Source organism: Astatotilapia calliptera, chromosome 6 (assembly GCF_964374335.1).
Source record: "Astatotilapia calliptera chromosome 6, fAstCal68.1, whole genome shotgun sequence".
Lineage (NCBI taxonomy): Eukaryota > Metazoa > Chordata > Actinopteri > Cichliformes > Cichlidae > Astatotilapia > Astatotilapia calliptera.
Genome location: NC_137427.1, coordinates 16,401,974 through 16,413,646, shown reverse-complemented (window position 1 = coordinate 16,413,646; position 11,673 = coordinate 16,401,974). Strand labels below are relative to the sequence as shown.

General features: G+C 41.1%; 1 protein-coding gene and 1 long non-coding RNA gene across 2 annotated transcripts; both read left to right on the top strand.

Moving 5' to 3' along the window:
* Positions 1–8,536: 8,536 nt before the first annotated feature.
* On the top strand, positions 8,537–10,251 carry LOC145429292 (ubiquitin carboxyl-terminal hydrolase 37-like). Its single transcript, XM_080302570.1, has 4 exons — positions 8,537–9,027; positions 9,120–9,243; positions 9,330–9,481; positions 9,587–10,251. Exons 1-4 carry the CDS (start codon positions 8,924–8,926, stop codon positions 9,714–9,716), a joined length of 510 nt encoding a protein of 169 aa, XP_080158696.1. The 5' UTR covers positions 8,537–8,923; the 3' UTR covers positions 9,717–10,251.
* Positions 10,252–10,796: 545 nt separating this feature from the next.
* On the top strand, positions 10,797–11,455 carry LOC145429419 (uncharacterized). The gene is made up of 3 exons (XR_013909650.1): positions 10,797–10,858; positions 11,028–11,185; positions 11,272–11,455. It is a non-coding gene; the product is annotated as an uncharacterized LOC145429419 (long non-coding RNA).
* Positions 11,456–11,673: the final 218 nt, after the last annotated feature.

The following is an 11,673-nucleotide window of genomic DNA, read 5'->3' as shown; positions in this document are numbered from 1 at the left end:
GCTTTGAAAAAGGAAGACCTGAGAAAAATAGGAACGTTCTGGAATAGGTACATGAATTTAGGGAGCACAACCATTTTGATTATATTGATACGGCCAATCATTGAAAGTGGGAGAAGTTTCCACCTATCTATCATACACTTGAGCTCATCAGTTAGAACCGAATAATTAAGCCTGAAGAGGAGTTTTGAGTTCCTAGGGATGTTAATACCCAGGTATGAAAAGTAATCCTGGGAGACCTTAAAGGGCAAACTAGACAGGAAATCAGGGCCCAGACCAGACGACAGCGGCATAAGAACAGACTTCTTCCAATTTATGGTGAACCCTGATAGGTGGCCAAAGCTGTCAATCAGCTTAAGAAGTGGAGGAAGGGAGATCTTTAAATCTGAAAGAGCCAATATGATATCATCTGCATACAGACCGATGGTGTACTCTGACGTGCCACAATTTATACCAGAGATATGGGAATTGGCTCTGATGGCAATGGCCAACGGCTCAAGAGCTAAAGCAAAAAGCATTGGAGAGAGGCAACAACCCTGCCTTGTCCCACGGTGTAAGAGGAACGGGAGCGACCTCTCATGGTTGGTAAGGACCGAGGAACGAGGGCAAGCGTAAAGCAACTTAATCATATTCAAAAAATTCGACCCAAAACCAAATTTTTCAAGAGTAGCAAACAAATAACTCCATTCCACTTGGTCGAAAGCCTGCTGGGCATCGAGTGAAATCACCGCAGAATTGGGCAGTGTCGTTGAGTACATCGCATTTAAGAGACATCTAGTATTAGAAAAAGAGAATCTATTGGGGATAAAACCCGATTGGTCAGGATGAATTATAGAGCCTATGTGCTTATTTAACCGGTTGGTTAGGACTTTAGCAATTATCTTTTGGTCTGAGTTGAGAAGACTTAGGGGACGATAGGAAGAAACATTAGTTTCGTCTCTGTCTTTTTTCAGGAGGAGACATATATGGGCATCGTAGAAAGAATGAGGGAATGAGCCGTTTAACACTGCGCAATTTACCATCCGAAGTAGCAGGGGAGCGATAACGTCAATATGTGTCTTATAAAGCTCTATCCCGAAACCGTCCGGACCACATGCTTTTCCATTAGGAAAGGAGCAGATTGCATTTCTAATTTCCTCCAGCGTAAAGTCTGCATCGAGTAAGCCCCGTGCAGCCTCAGGAAGAGTCGGGATGTCTAAAGCATTAAGAAAATTAGTGATTTCAGCAACTGTGGCCGTAGTACTAGATGTGTATAACTGACAATAAAAACTGCGAAATCTGTCATTTATCTGCTTGTGATCGGACAGCAACTGGCCAGTTGCAGAGAGAATTCTGTGTATCGCCCTTTCAGCTTGAATGCCCTTCAGCTGTCTGGAAAGCACCTTGTCAGCCTTTTCACCAAGCTCAAAATGCTTCTGTTTTAATCGACGAATACAATTCATGACCTGCTCCCCCAACATGTGGTTGTAGTCATATTTCAATTTGAGAATGGTATTAAGTGTGTCAGCAGCCCCGGTATCGCGATACTTCTCCTCCAACACAGACAGCTCTGCCTCAATATTAGTACGCAGCCTGAGTTTGTCCCTCTTCTGAGAAGCTTGATAAGCAATAATATGGCCTCTAATAACGACTTTAAAGGACTCCCACAAAACAGAGTCTGAAACTACACCATTATCATTAAATTGTAAAAATTCTGCGATTTTAGTAGATAGGTAAACCGTAAAAGAGTCATTTAGATATAAAGAGGGGTTAAATTTCCAATTGTATTGGGGGGTATATAGGTTGAAGTCAATTACCGTTGAGAGAGGTGCGTGGTCCGAAACTAAAATACTGTGATAAGTGGAACTAACCACTTTCGAAATAAGCCTGGAATCAATAAGAAAATAGTCAATTCTACTGAAGCTGCCATGGACAGGGGAGAAGAAAGAGTATTGCTTTTCTAACGGATGCTGGTGCCTCCAAATGTCAACCAAGTCCAAAGATTTAGTAAGAGTATTGAGTACAGAAACAGCTCTCAAGGTTGGGGCCAGGGACGCAGAAGACCTATCCAACAATGGATCGAAATAACAATTAAAATCACCACCGAATATGATATTATGGTCATTGTATTGTGAGACAAGATTGAATATTTTACTAAAGAAGTCAGGGTTGTCAAAATTAGGGGCATAGATGTTCAAGAGGACTACAGGGGTGGAGTTGACTGTACCTGTAACAAGTATGAACCTCCCACCTGGATCACATATCTGAGTTTTGAATATAAAAGGAATAGTTCTGCGAACAAGAATGGCAACCCCTCTCGCCCTGGAAGAAAAGGCGGACTGGTACACCTGTGACACCCATACCGATCTTAATCGCCTCTGCTCTGAAGGTTGGATATGGACTCGTTTCTTCTTTCTGCATCAAGTAAGGAATGTAGTGAAAGTTCCCAAGAGGTTAAAAACACCACTGAAAAAATGCCATCAGACCTGAGTTGGGACACTTGGATTATGGAGCTTCTGGACCAAGAGAGTGGATGGGAGCATGTGTTTAATAAGTAAGAGAATAACGTCCCCCAAAATGTTTAAACTTCAAACCTCATGCATACATTAGTGATGGGCAGATGAAGCACTGAAGCTTTTCATCCAATTGGTTCACCCCAGCGCAAAGCTTCTTGAAGCTTTATTTGCTCTAGTAGGACACCTACTGGACGTAAAAATATTAGTTGGCATGAATTTGAAGAGTGTGGCCTTTTGCACACAGCCTGTAAATGTCAACAACAAAAGGAGTGTGTAAAACATGTATATTGTAGTGATGCAGTATACTGTGTATATTTATACTGGCAGTATGGAAAATGATTATTTGGAAATGCTTAAAATGGAAATGATCATTTACTGTGAGGTGAGGTGTGGTTGGGGTGTGGACAGTGGTTGTGCTTTTGTAACGTTGAGGTATGGACAGCTACACACTGAGGCGTCAGTCCTGCCCATATTTTATTCAGTAAAAACTAAATTTTCACTGCTTTTATGACCTTTTTAGTGGGGAGAACATAGCTAGGATTTAATGATTTAACAAATCTTATAAATCCTTTGTCCTCCACAATGCTAAATGGCTGGGAGTCCTCAATCACCATGCTAACCAGGTTTTCATCTATTTGAGATTGTTCTCCTGAGGAAAGACAATAAAAACAAAGCACAAATATAAATATCACACACGTAACTTATTACAGTTGTATAATATTGTTATATCATTTAGTAACATTACGGCATGCTATTATTATCATGGCATTTGATGGCTCACCTGGTCTTGCTCAACAATCGCTGTTCCCCTTATTCTCATGCAAAGCTCTGTAGTGCCTAAACATGGATGAGGTGTTGTTGTTATATCCCAGCTCCCTGGCACATAGCAAACACTTCACCTTGTACAAAAGTAAATACAGCTTAACATAAATTGTATTGCACCATCAGTATTATGAAAATACATCTTCTGTAGAAATACCTTGTTGGGAGGAATAAGATCAAAATGTTCCCACACAGGGGAGGACATCCTCCTCTTCTTAGCTGGCTCCATTCTCTCCTGAGTTTCTCTCCTCACTCTCATAAACCTCCAAACTGCCTCCCAGCTGTCTCCAACTCTCACTAACCGCAGCTCTCCATCAAACACCCACATTTTGATTGAAGTCTGAGGGGTTTGTATCGCTGTCACATCTCGCGACAAAGTTCGAACCACTTCATGAACCAGTCACGTGGTACAGCCGGGCAGCGAGGCTTCGGACGTCATCATTTTCAGCTCCTCCCATAAATGAAGCAAGCCTCGATACGTGCATCGCGGAAACGCCCCCTCCATTACTCGACACATCACTAGCATACATGCACATCTAGTGCTCAGCGTCTAATTGTGTGTTTGTGTTTTTACCTTTTTGCAGTAGCGTAGTGAAACATTTGGGCGGTGGATAAATAATGGAAAATAAAATTCAGACTAGAGACGGCTTCAGGTGAGTACACGTGGTGCACAAGGACCAAAGCTCACCTTCTCAACCTGGACAAAATGAATTATTTTACACTGATACTGTAAACTTTTGTTTGTGTGTCAGGTTTCCATACATCGGAAACAGCTGCTGCATCTGTAATTCTGTCCATCCTGAGGAGAGTCCACACTCTACATCAGATCCTTGGCTCACCTATAATGATGCACAGGTGCTGCACACAACTGGATCTGCAGCTTGTGAGGAACAGCAGCACTCAGCCTACATCCTGTTTTACAAGATTAACGTAAGAAGACACAGTCTCACTAACCACTTTAATAGTGACTTGTGTCCCAAATACTGTTTATTTGTCTTAGTTACAGATAGTGAAATAAAATGGGAAATGATTGTTTCATAATTGTATACTCAGCTTGGTCGAGAACGAGGGGCAGGATTTTGAATTGATGCCATTGGTGCATTTACTAAAGTTCTGGGGTCAGTTTGAATATCAGTGACTTTGACCTTGAGTTCAAGTTTTCTGAAAATGTTGTGAATGCTACAACTCTGTGACGAGAAGTAAGTCTCCTAGGTCTTTAAATTTGTATATAGGTGCATTTACTAGGAAGCTGAAGGGTTGCACTGCGGGCCATCTGTAGAGGTGTAGAGTCAACAACCTGTCTCTGAATGTTTAGATTAGATTAGATTAGATTAGATTAGATAGAACTTTATTAATCCCTCGGGTGGGTTCCTCTGGGAAATTCGATTTCCAAAAAAGCACAGCACCGACAGAAGTTACAGAGTTACTGAATATTATATATATATACACACACACACACACACACACACACACACACACACACACACACACACACACACACACACACATATATAAATACAGAGACAATATAAATAAAATATACGAAGGGGATAAATAGAATAAATAGGAATAAAAAATAAAAATACAAGTGAATTGCACATTTCAAGTATTGAGTCTATTGCACTGTTGACTATTTACAAAAGTATTGCACAAAAGGTATTGCACAGTGAGGTGAAGAGGCACTACAGCTTAGTTGTTCCCCCCTCCTTTGTCCTCCTGTTTCCCCTCCCTCTCCCCTCCAGAGAGGAGTTAAACAGTCTGATGGCGTGTGGGACAAAGGAGTTTTTAAGTCTGTTAGTTCTTGTCTTTGGGAGAAGCAACCTGTCACTGAACAGACTCTTCTGGTTGTTAATGGCCATGTGCAGAGGATGCCCAGCATTGTTCATAATGTCCATCAGTTTCTTTAATGTCCTTTTCTCTGCCACTGTCACCAGAGTGTCCAGCTTCATGCCGACCACAGAGCTAGCCCTCCTGATCAGTTTCTCCAGCCTGGATGAGTCCTTCTTTGCTGTGCTGCTCCCCCAGCACACCAAAACAAAACAAAAGAGATCGTTGACTTCAGGAGAGCACAGTGGGATCACTGCCCACTTAACATGAATGGATCCTCTGTGGAGGTCGTCAAGAGCACCAGATTTCTTGGTGTCCACCTGGCGGAGAACCACTCCTGCTCCCTCAACACCAGCTCCATAACCAAGAAGGCCCAGCAGCGTCTCTACTTCATGCAGAAGCTGAGGAAAGCCCATCTCCCACCATCCATTCTCACCACCTTTTACAGTGGGACTAATGAGAGCATCCTAAGTAGCTGCATCACTGTCTGGTATGGTAACTGCAGCGTATTGGATCGCAGTACCCTACAACGGATTGTGAGAGCAGCTAAGAAGGTCATTGGAGCCCCTCTCCCCTCCTTATAACACCCGCTTGCTGGAGGACCCCACACAGCCTTCAAACACACTCTTCACCCTGCTGCCTTCTGGAAAGAGGTCCCACAACATCCGGGCCCTCGCTACCAAACTACGGAAAAGTTTCTTCCCACAAGCCGTCAGACCCCTGAACACTCAGTGACTGCACTGGCACACGCACACCTTCACACATGTCACTACCAAGCACTTATCTGCAGTATCTCACACTCATATACATACATACAGACACCAAGTTACTTTTGCACAATACTCAGCATTTTGCACATTTCCATTGTCTTGTGTCTGTTTCGTCCTGTTCTGTCACGTTTTGCACTGTTTTGTCTTGTTTATTTTTGCAATTTATGCACACTGCACTTTATGTAGTCCTGGGTTTGTCCGTATATGTCATATATAGCACCAGGGTCTCGGAGGAACGCTGTCTCGTTTCACTCTGTACAGCACCTCTGCACGTGGTTAAAATGACAATAAAAGCCACTTGACTTGACCTGTTTTGTGTAGCAGTTGCTTGGAGACGAGCACCATACAGTTCAAATGAGCATACATTCCAAAATATGCAAATTTGCCCCATACATCATAATGATGATGTTTGCTGTTCAGGGTATGAACGTTCTATGCTGAAAGTTTATAAATATACAACCTTTGACTGCTTGTTTTCAGTTGAACTTTTGCAAAGCTGAGGAGATTTTGGCTGCGATCACATCAAGTCCAAAGATGTTTAAACTTCTTTTTCACAGAAAGGTAAGTTTGAAGAGACTCGCAGCACATTTCTATGAATATTTTCTTATGGTAAACAAGCATTTTTGAAACTTTTAAGGAAGCTTCTTGGATGATTTCTGTAAAAACTGAATTTTGAATCCAAATGAAGGATTTTGTATTTTCATACCATATACTTTGTTTTATGCCATTACTGATGTTGGTTTTCTTGTTTCTAAACAGAAATCACACAAACAAAACGTGGCAGAGAAGGAAATTCCTTCTACGTCTCATCAGAGGTAAAGAAATGCGCCAGTCTTTAATGCTGCTGGAGATATTTATAGCAGTGGTTTGGTTGGAGCTCTTTTATTTCCCTTTTATTGGCATTTTTCTTCCACCTTGTGTATTTACATCTTTTTTACTACTTCTAGTCTTGTCTATAATTTATATTGATTCAGAGATTAGCGTTTGAAAATGTAGAGTGTAAATGTACAAAATACATGATTTTGTTCCATTACAGTTATTAATTTTTATCTGCAATCTCCAGCATGTACTCCTTGTTAAAAATTTGCACTTTGAAAAATAACATTTACACTTTTGTCCTCATCAGCATCCCGGATGCTCCTGTTACTGAAAATGGTCAAAAGAAGAAGAGAAAATGGAGACACCTCTGCTGTTCCTCGGTTTGCTTTTACACAAAACATATGAAATGCACATTCTCTTTAAATTGCACTTGTTAATTTAAAGTGACTTTACTTTTTTAATAAACGTATGTTTGTTCGTCCTCTGCAGCAAACTGACAGCGATGCAGAGGCAGAGAGCAACACTGTGAAGACACAAAAAAAGTGTCGCTGGTTTCTTTTTAAATTCTGGAAGGTATGTTTTATGGAAAGAGTCACTGTCATCAAGCATTTACTCATCACAGTTAAATGAGAAGAATTAAGAGCAATTTAGCACACAGCCATGTCCTCAAATTAAGTTCAAAGATGTTTAAACGTTTTTTTTTCACAGAAAGGTAAGTTCGAAGAGACTTGCAGGATGTTTCTCTAAATATTTTTTATGGTGAATAAGCATTTTTGAAGCTTCATGGATGATTTCTGTAAAAACTGAATTTTGATCAGAACCAAATGAAGGATTTTGTATTTCATAGGACAAACTTTAAAACTCAATTTAAGGCATGAATAAATTGTTTTTATTTTATTTAAAGATATTCCTATATCTGCTTCATGAGCTGACAGCTCACTAAAGTGATAAATAATATGAAATAATACCAAATTCTCTAACTGGACACTTTTCATGGAGAGACCCACTTGGTATGTTTGTTTTATGCCATTACTGATGTTGCTTTTCTTGTTTCTAAACAGAAATTACACAAACAAAACGTGGCAGAGAAGGAAATTCCTTCTACGTCTCATCAGAGGTAAAGAAATGCGCCACTCTTTAATGCTGCTGGAGATATTTATAGCAGTGGTTTGGTTGGAGCTCTTTTATTTCCCTTTTATTGGCATTTTTCTTCCACCTTGTGTATTTACATCTTTTTTACTCCTTCTAGTCTTGTCTATTATTTATATGGATGCAGAGATTAGCGTTTGAAAATGTAGAGTGTAAATGTATAAAATACATGATTTTGTTCATGTTGGTATTCCATTACAGTTATTCACTTTTATTAGCAATCTGTATTAGCAAAATGTACTCCTTCTTATAAATTTCCACAACATTTACACTTTTGTCCTCATCAGCATCCCGGATGCTTCTGTTGCTGCCACACCAGCTAACCCTGAAAATGGCCAAAAGAAGAGAAAATGGAGACACATCTTCTGCTGTTCCTCGGTTTGCTTTTACACAAAACATATGAAATACACATTCTCTTTAAAATGTACTTTTTAATAAACTTATGTTTGTTCGTCCTCTGCAGCAAACTGACAGCGATGCAGAGGCAGAGAGCAACACTGTGAAGACTCTTTTTAAATCCGGGAAGGTATGTTTTATGGAAAGAGTCACTGTCATCAAGCATTTACTCATCACAGTTAAATGAGAGCAATTAAGAGCAATGAGGCACACAGCTATGTCCTATATATTTATATCAGGTAAGAAGCACCACGGAAACGATCCCAGCAGACCTGAGTTGGGACACTTGGATTATGGAGCTTCTGGACCAAGAGAGTGGATGGGAGCATGTGTTTAACAGGTAAGAGAAAGACGTCCTCCAAAATGTTTCAACTTCAAAGCTCATGCATCCATGCACATACACTGCTCAGCATCCTGACATCTTTCCTAATTTTGTGTTTGTGTTTTTACCTTTTTGGAGCAGTGTAGCATGCGGTGGAGAAATAATAGAAAGTCAAACTGGGACTATAGACTGCTTCGGGTGAGTACACGTGGTGCACAAAGACCAAAGCTCACTTTGTCAAAGTGGAGAAAATGAATTCTTTTACACTGATACTGTAAACGTTGTGCGTGTGTGTCAGGTTTCCAAACATCGGAAACACCTGCTATATGAACTCCTGCCTGCAGAGCCTCCTCAACATTGAGGAGTTCATAAGAGACATCAGGCGTCAGGAGGTTTTGTGGAGCACAGATCCAGAAGCTCAGCTCTTAAGGTGCGCTACGTCAACCTTCTACTTTCTTCAAAAACCTGAAGAACAAAGAGATCTAACAGCAGAAATGTCTGTTTACCCTTTCCTTTCTACAGAAGGCTCATTGATGTCAGGGACTGTCATGAGTCAACAGATTATGGCCTTAAAGATCACCACCTAAGAGCTTTTAAGAAGGCATTCAGCAGTCAAGCTCCTGAATACACCGGCAGTGCACAGAAAGTGCGTCAGCTATTTGGACATTTTGTTTTTTTGCTTTACCTTCTGATTTTGATGTACTGTTTTAAATCTCTCTGCTTTTCTTTCAGGACGCTCATGAATTCCTAACATTGTTCCTCAATGAGGTCAAAAGGCTCGCACCTCACCTGGAGAGGAACGCAGCTCTCCTGGGCCAAAGTTATACCTGCCCAGTAGAAGAGCATCACATTTTTAAAATGGAAAACATGAGGACATGCAAGAGGTAAGCCTGTCTTTCAGAAACGCAGAGCTGGTTGCAATATTTTCATATACCTCTTTTCCACCTACCTGATCTTTACTTTAACTACGTTACTCCTGAAATGTGTAGCTGTGGTCACCAATCATCACAGCACGAGGACTTCACCAGCTTGTCTCTTGACCTTGTTCCAGAGGGGTCTATTATAAACATGTTAGAGACATACTTGAAGGTAAGATCACAAATTCCAATAGAGTTGTAGTGTCAGCGATCTTAACACACCTTTTTTGTTAGTGTTTGTGCGTATGTGTGTGTGCATATGTTGAGATTTCTTTCTACCATAAAGCCTGTTTTCTCTGTGCTGTTGTTCAGGAACAAGAAATAGAATTTCGCTGTGATTGTGGAGGGACGGCCTCAGAACTGAAGTCGTCTTTTGATACACTGCCAAGGTGAGTAAGGTCACATCAGAAGTGATCGACTGACCAGGTTTCCAAACTGTGGCGCATCAAATATCAGAGTTTTTCGAGACAATACTTGAGCAGTCGTTTTCTCCCATCTTCTGTTTGTGTTTGACACTCATTCTTCTTATTTTCTACCTTGTTTGTGTTTTTTTTTTCTTTTCTGCCAGAGTCCTGATCTTGCATCTGAAGAGGTTTGGCTTTACACAAACCTACAACATTAAGAAGGTGGATGACCCCGTCAGGCTGCAGAGGGACTTGGTGGTGCCATCCAATCAGGTAAAAAGAGACTGCAGAACGTCTCAGGCTACGTCCACACTAGCCCTGATAGATTTGAAAACTCCGCGTCCACACTAGTGTTTTCAGTCATTTTCAAATAGTTGTGCGTCTGCATTGAAACGGCCGAAAACGCTTACGTTCCAGTCCTGCGCATGCGCAAAAGTGAGTGAGGATTACAGAATTTGAAGAAAAGCTATCCGGAGCATGTACAAACTGATATTAATCTTTTTTAGGGCTGTCAAAGTTGAGAGCAATCAAAACAACCGCTGTATAATGCACTCGGCTATCTTTGTTTAATTGCTCACATGACTGCATCACATGGCTAAAATGCGTCATCGTTTTAGAAAGTCTGCGTTTTCGAGTGTCCACACTACGACGGGACAACTCCGTTTTGAAATGTGTGCGTTTTCGAGAGCATTTTCAAGATGCTGTGTTTTTCCTTGAGGAAAACGCCATCTCAGTGTGGACGGGAGGTCAAAGCGGAGAGAAAACGATGTGTTTTCAAACGAAAACGCATTAGTGTGGACGTAGCCTCAGCAAATCAGCTTAATTATGGCTCTGATGTGAGACTTTGTGAAACTAACACTCTTTGGATTTGTTCCTTCTCAGGGTGGTGGCTGTTATAGTCTTGTCAGCATCATCAATCATTATGGAGGCACAGAGTCAGGTAAAACAACAGACTTGTTACAAACAGAAAATGAAAACTTTCTACTTTTCAGTGAAGGACTCACACACAAAAGCTTTTGATGTTCTAAGACGCACTAAGTCAAAATCACTGTTTGCTTGAATCAGCTGACTTCCAGAAGTTGGATTCATTTGTCTTAATGTGATTTCAGGACACTACATCTGTAGTTCTGTCCATCCTGAGGAGAGTCAGCACTCTACATCAGATCGCTGGCTCACCTATAATGACGCACAGGTGCTCCACACAACCGGATCGGCAGCTTGTGAGGAACAGCAGCACTCGGCCTACATGCTGTTTTACAAGAGAAACGTAAGAAGACACAGCATCTCATCCTGAAGTGAGAGAATTTTTAAATGTCCTGTTACCTTGTTAACCAGTTTTGTCTTCATTCTCAGTTCTGAAACAGGAAATGGAAGGAAGGTCATCATCATGCTGAGAAGAAACAACACTCGTCCCAGCCCACCATCGCACACTGGAGGACAAGTACTGGTAAGTATTGCCCTCAGGAGGAAGGGTCCTCCCAGAGAGCCTGGTCCTCCCAAGATTTCTTCCTCCAGGAGGGAGTTTTTTCTTGCCACCGTCGCCCCACATTCACTGGTCTCATCAGCAGGGACATTTTTAACATCCTAAGACCTGAACTCTTTCATGGCATGCATTTTTAATTTCTCTGTGCCATTTGGGTTGATTGGGACCTGATGAATGTGAAAACAAAGACATCAGATTCGGACTATCTTTTTTTTGTTTCTCAAAAAAATGAGATCCACATATGAGGACATTCATTTTAAAGTTCGATTGAA

What these genes read in the sequence shown, in the direction of transcription:
- LOC145429292 (XM_080302570.1), top strand. Translation starts at nt 8,924, where the DNA reads ATGAACTCCTGCCTGCAGAGCCTCCTCAACATTGAGGAGTTCATAAGA. An exon ending in CCAGAAGCTCAGCTCTTAAG is followed by an intron (nt 9,028 to 9,119) that starts GTGCGCTACGTC and finishes TCCTTTCTACAG; the next exon opens with AAGGCTCATTGATGTCAGGG. An exon ending in ACACCGGCAGTGCACAGAAA is followed by an intron (nt 9,244 to 9,329) that starts GTGCGTCAGCTA and finishes CTTTTCTTTCAG; the next exon opens with GACGCTCATGAATTCCTAAC.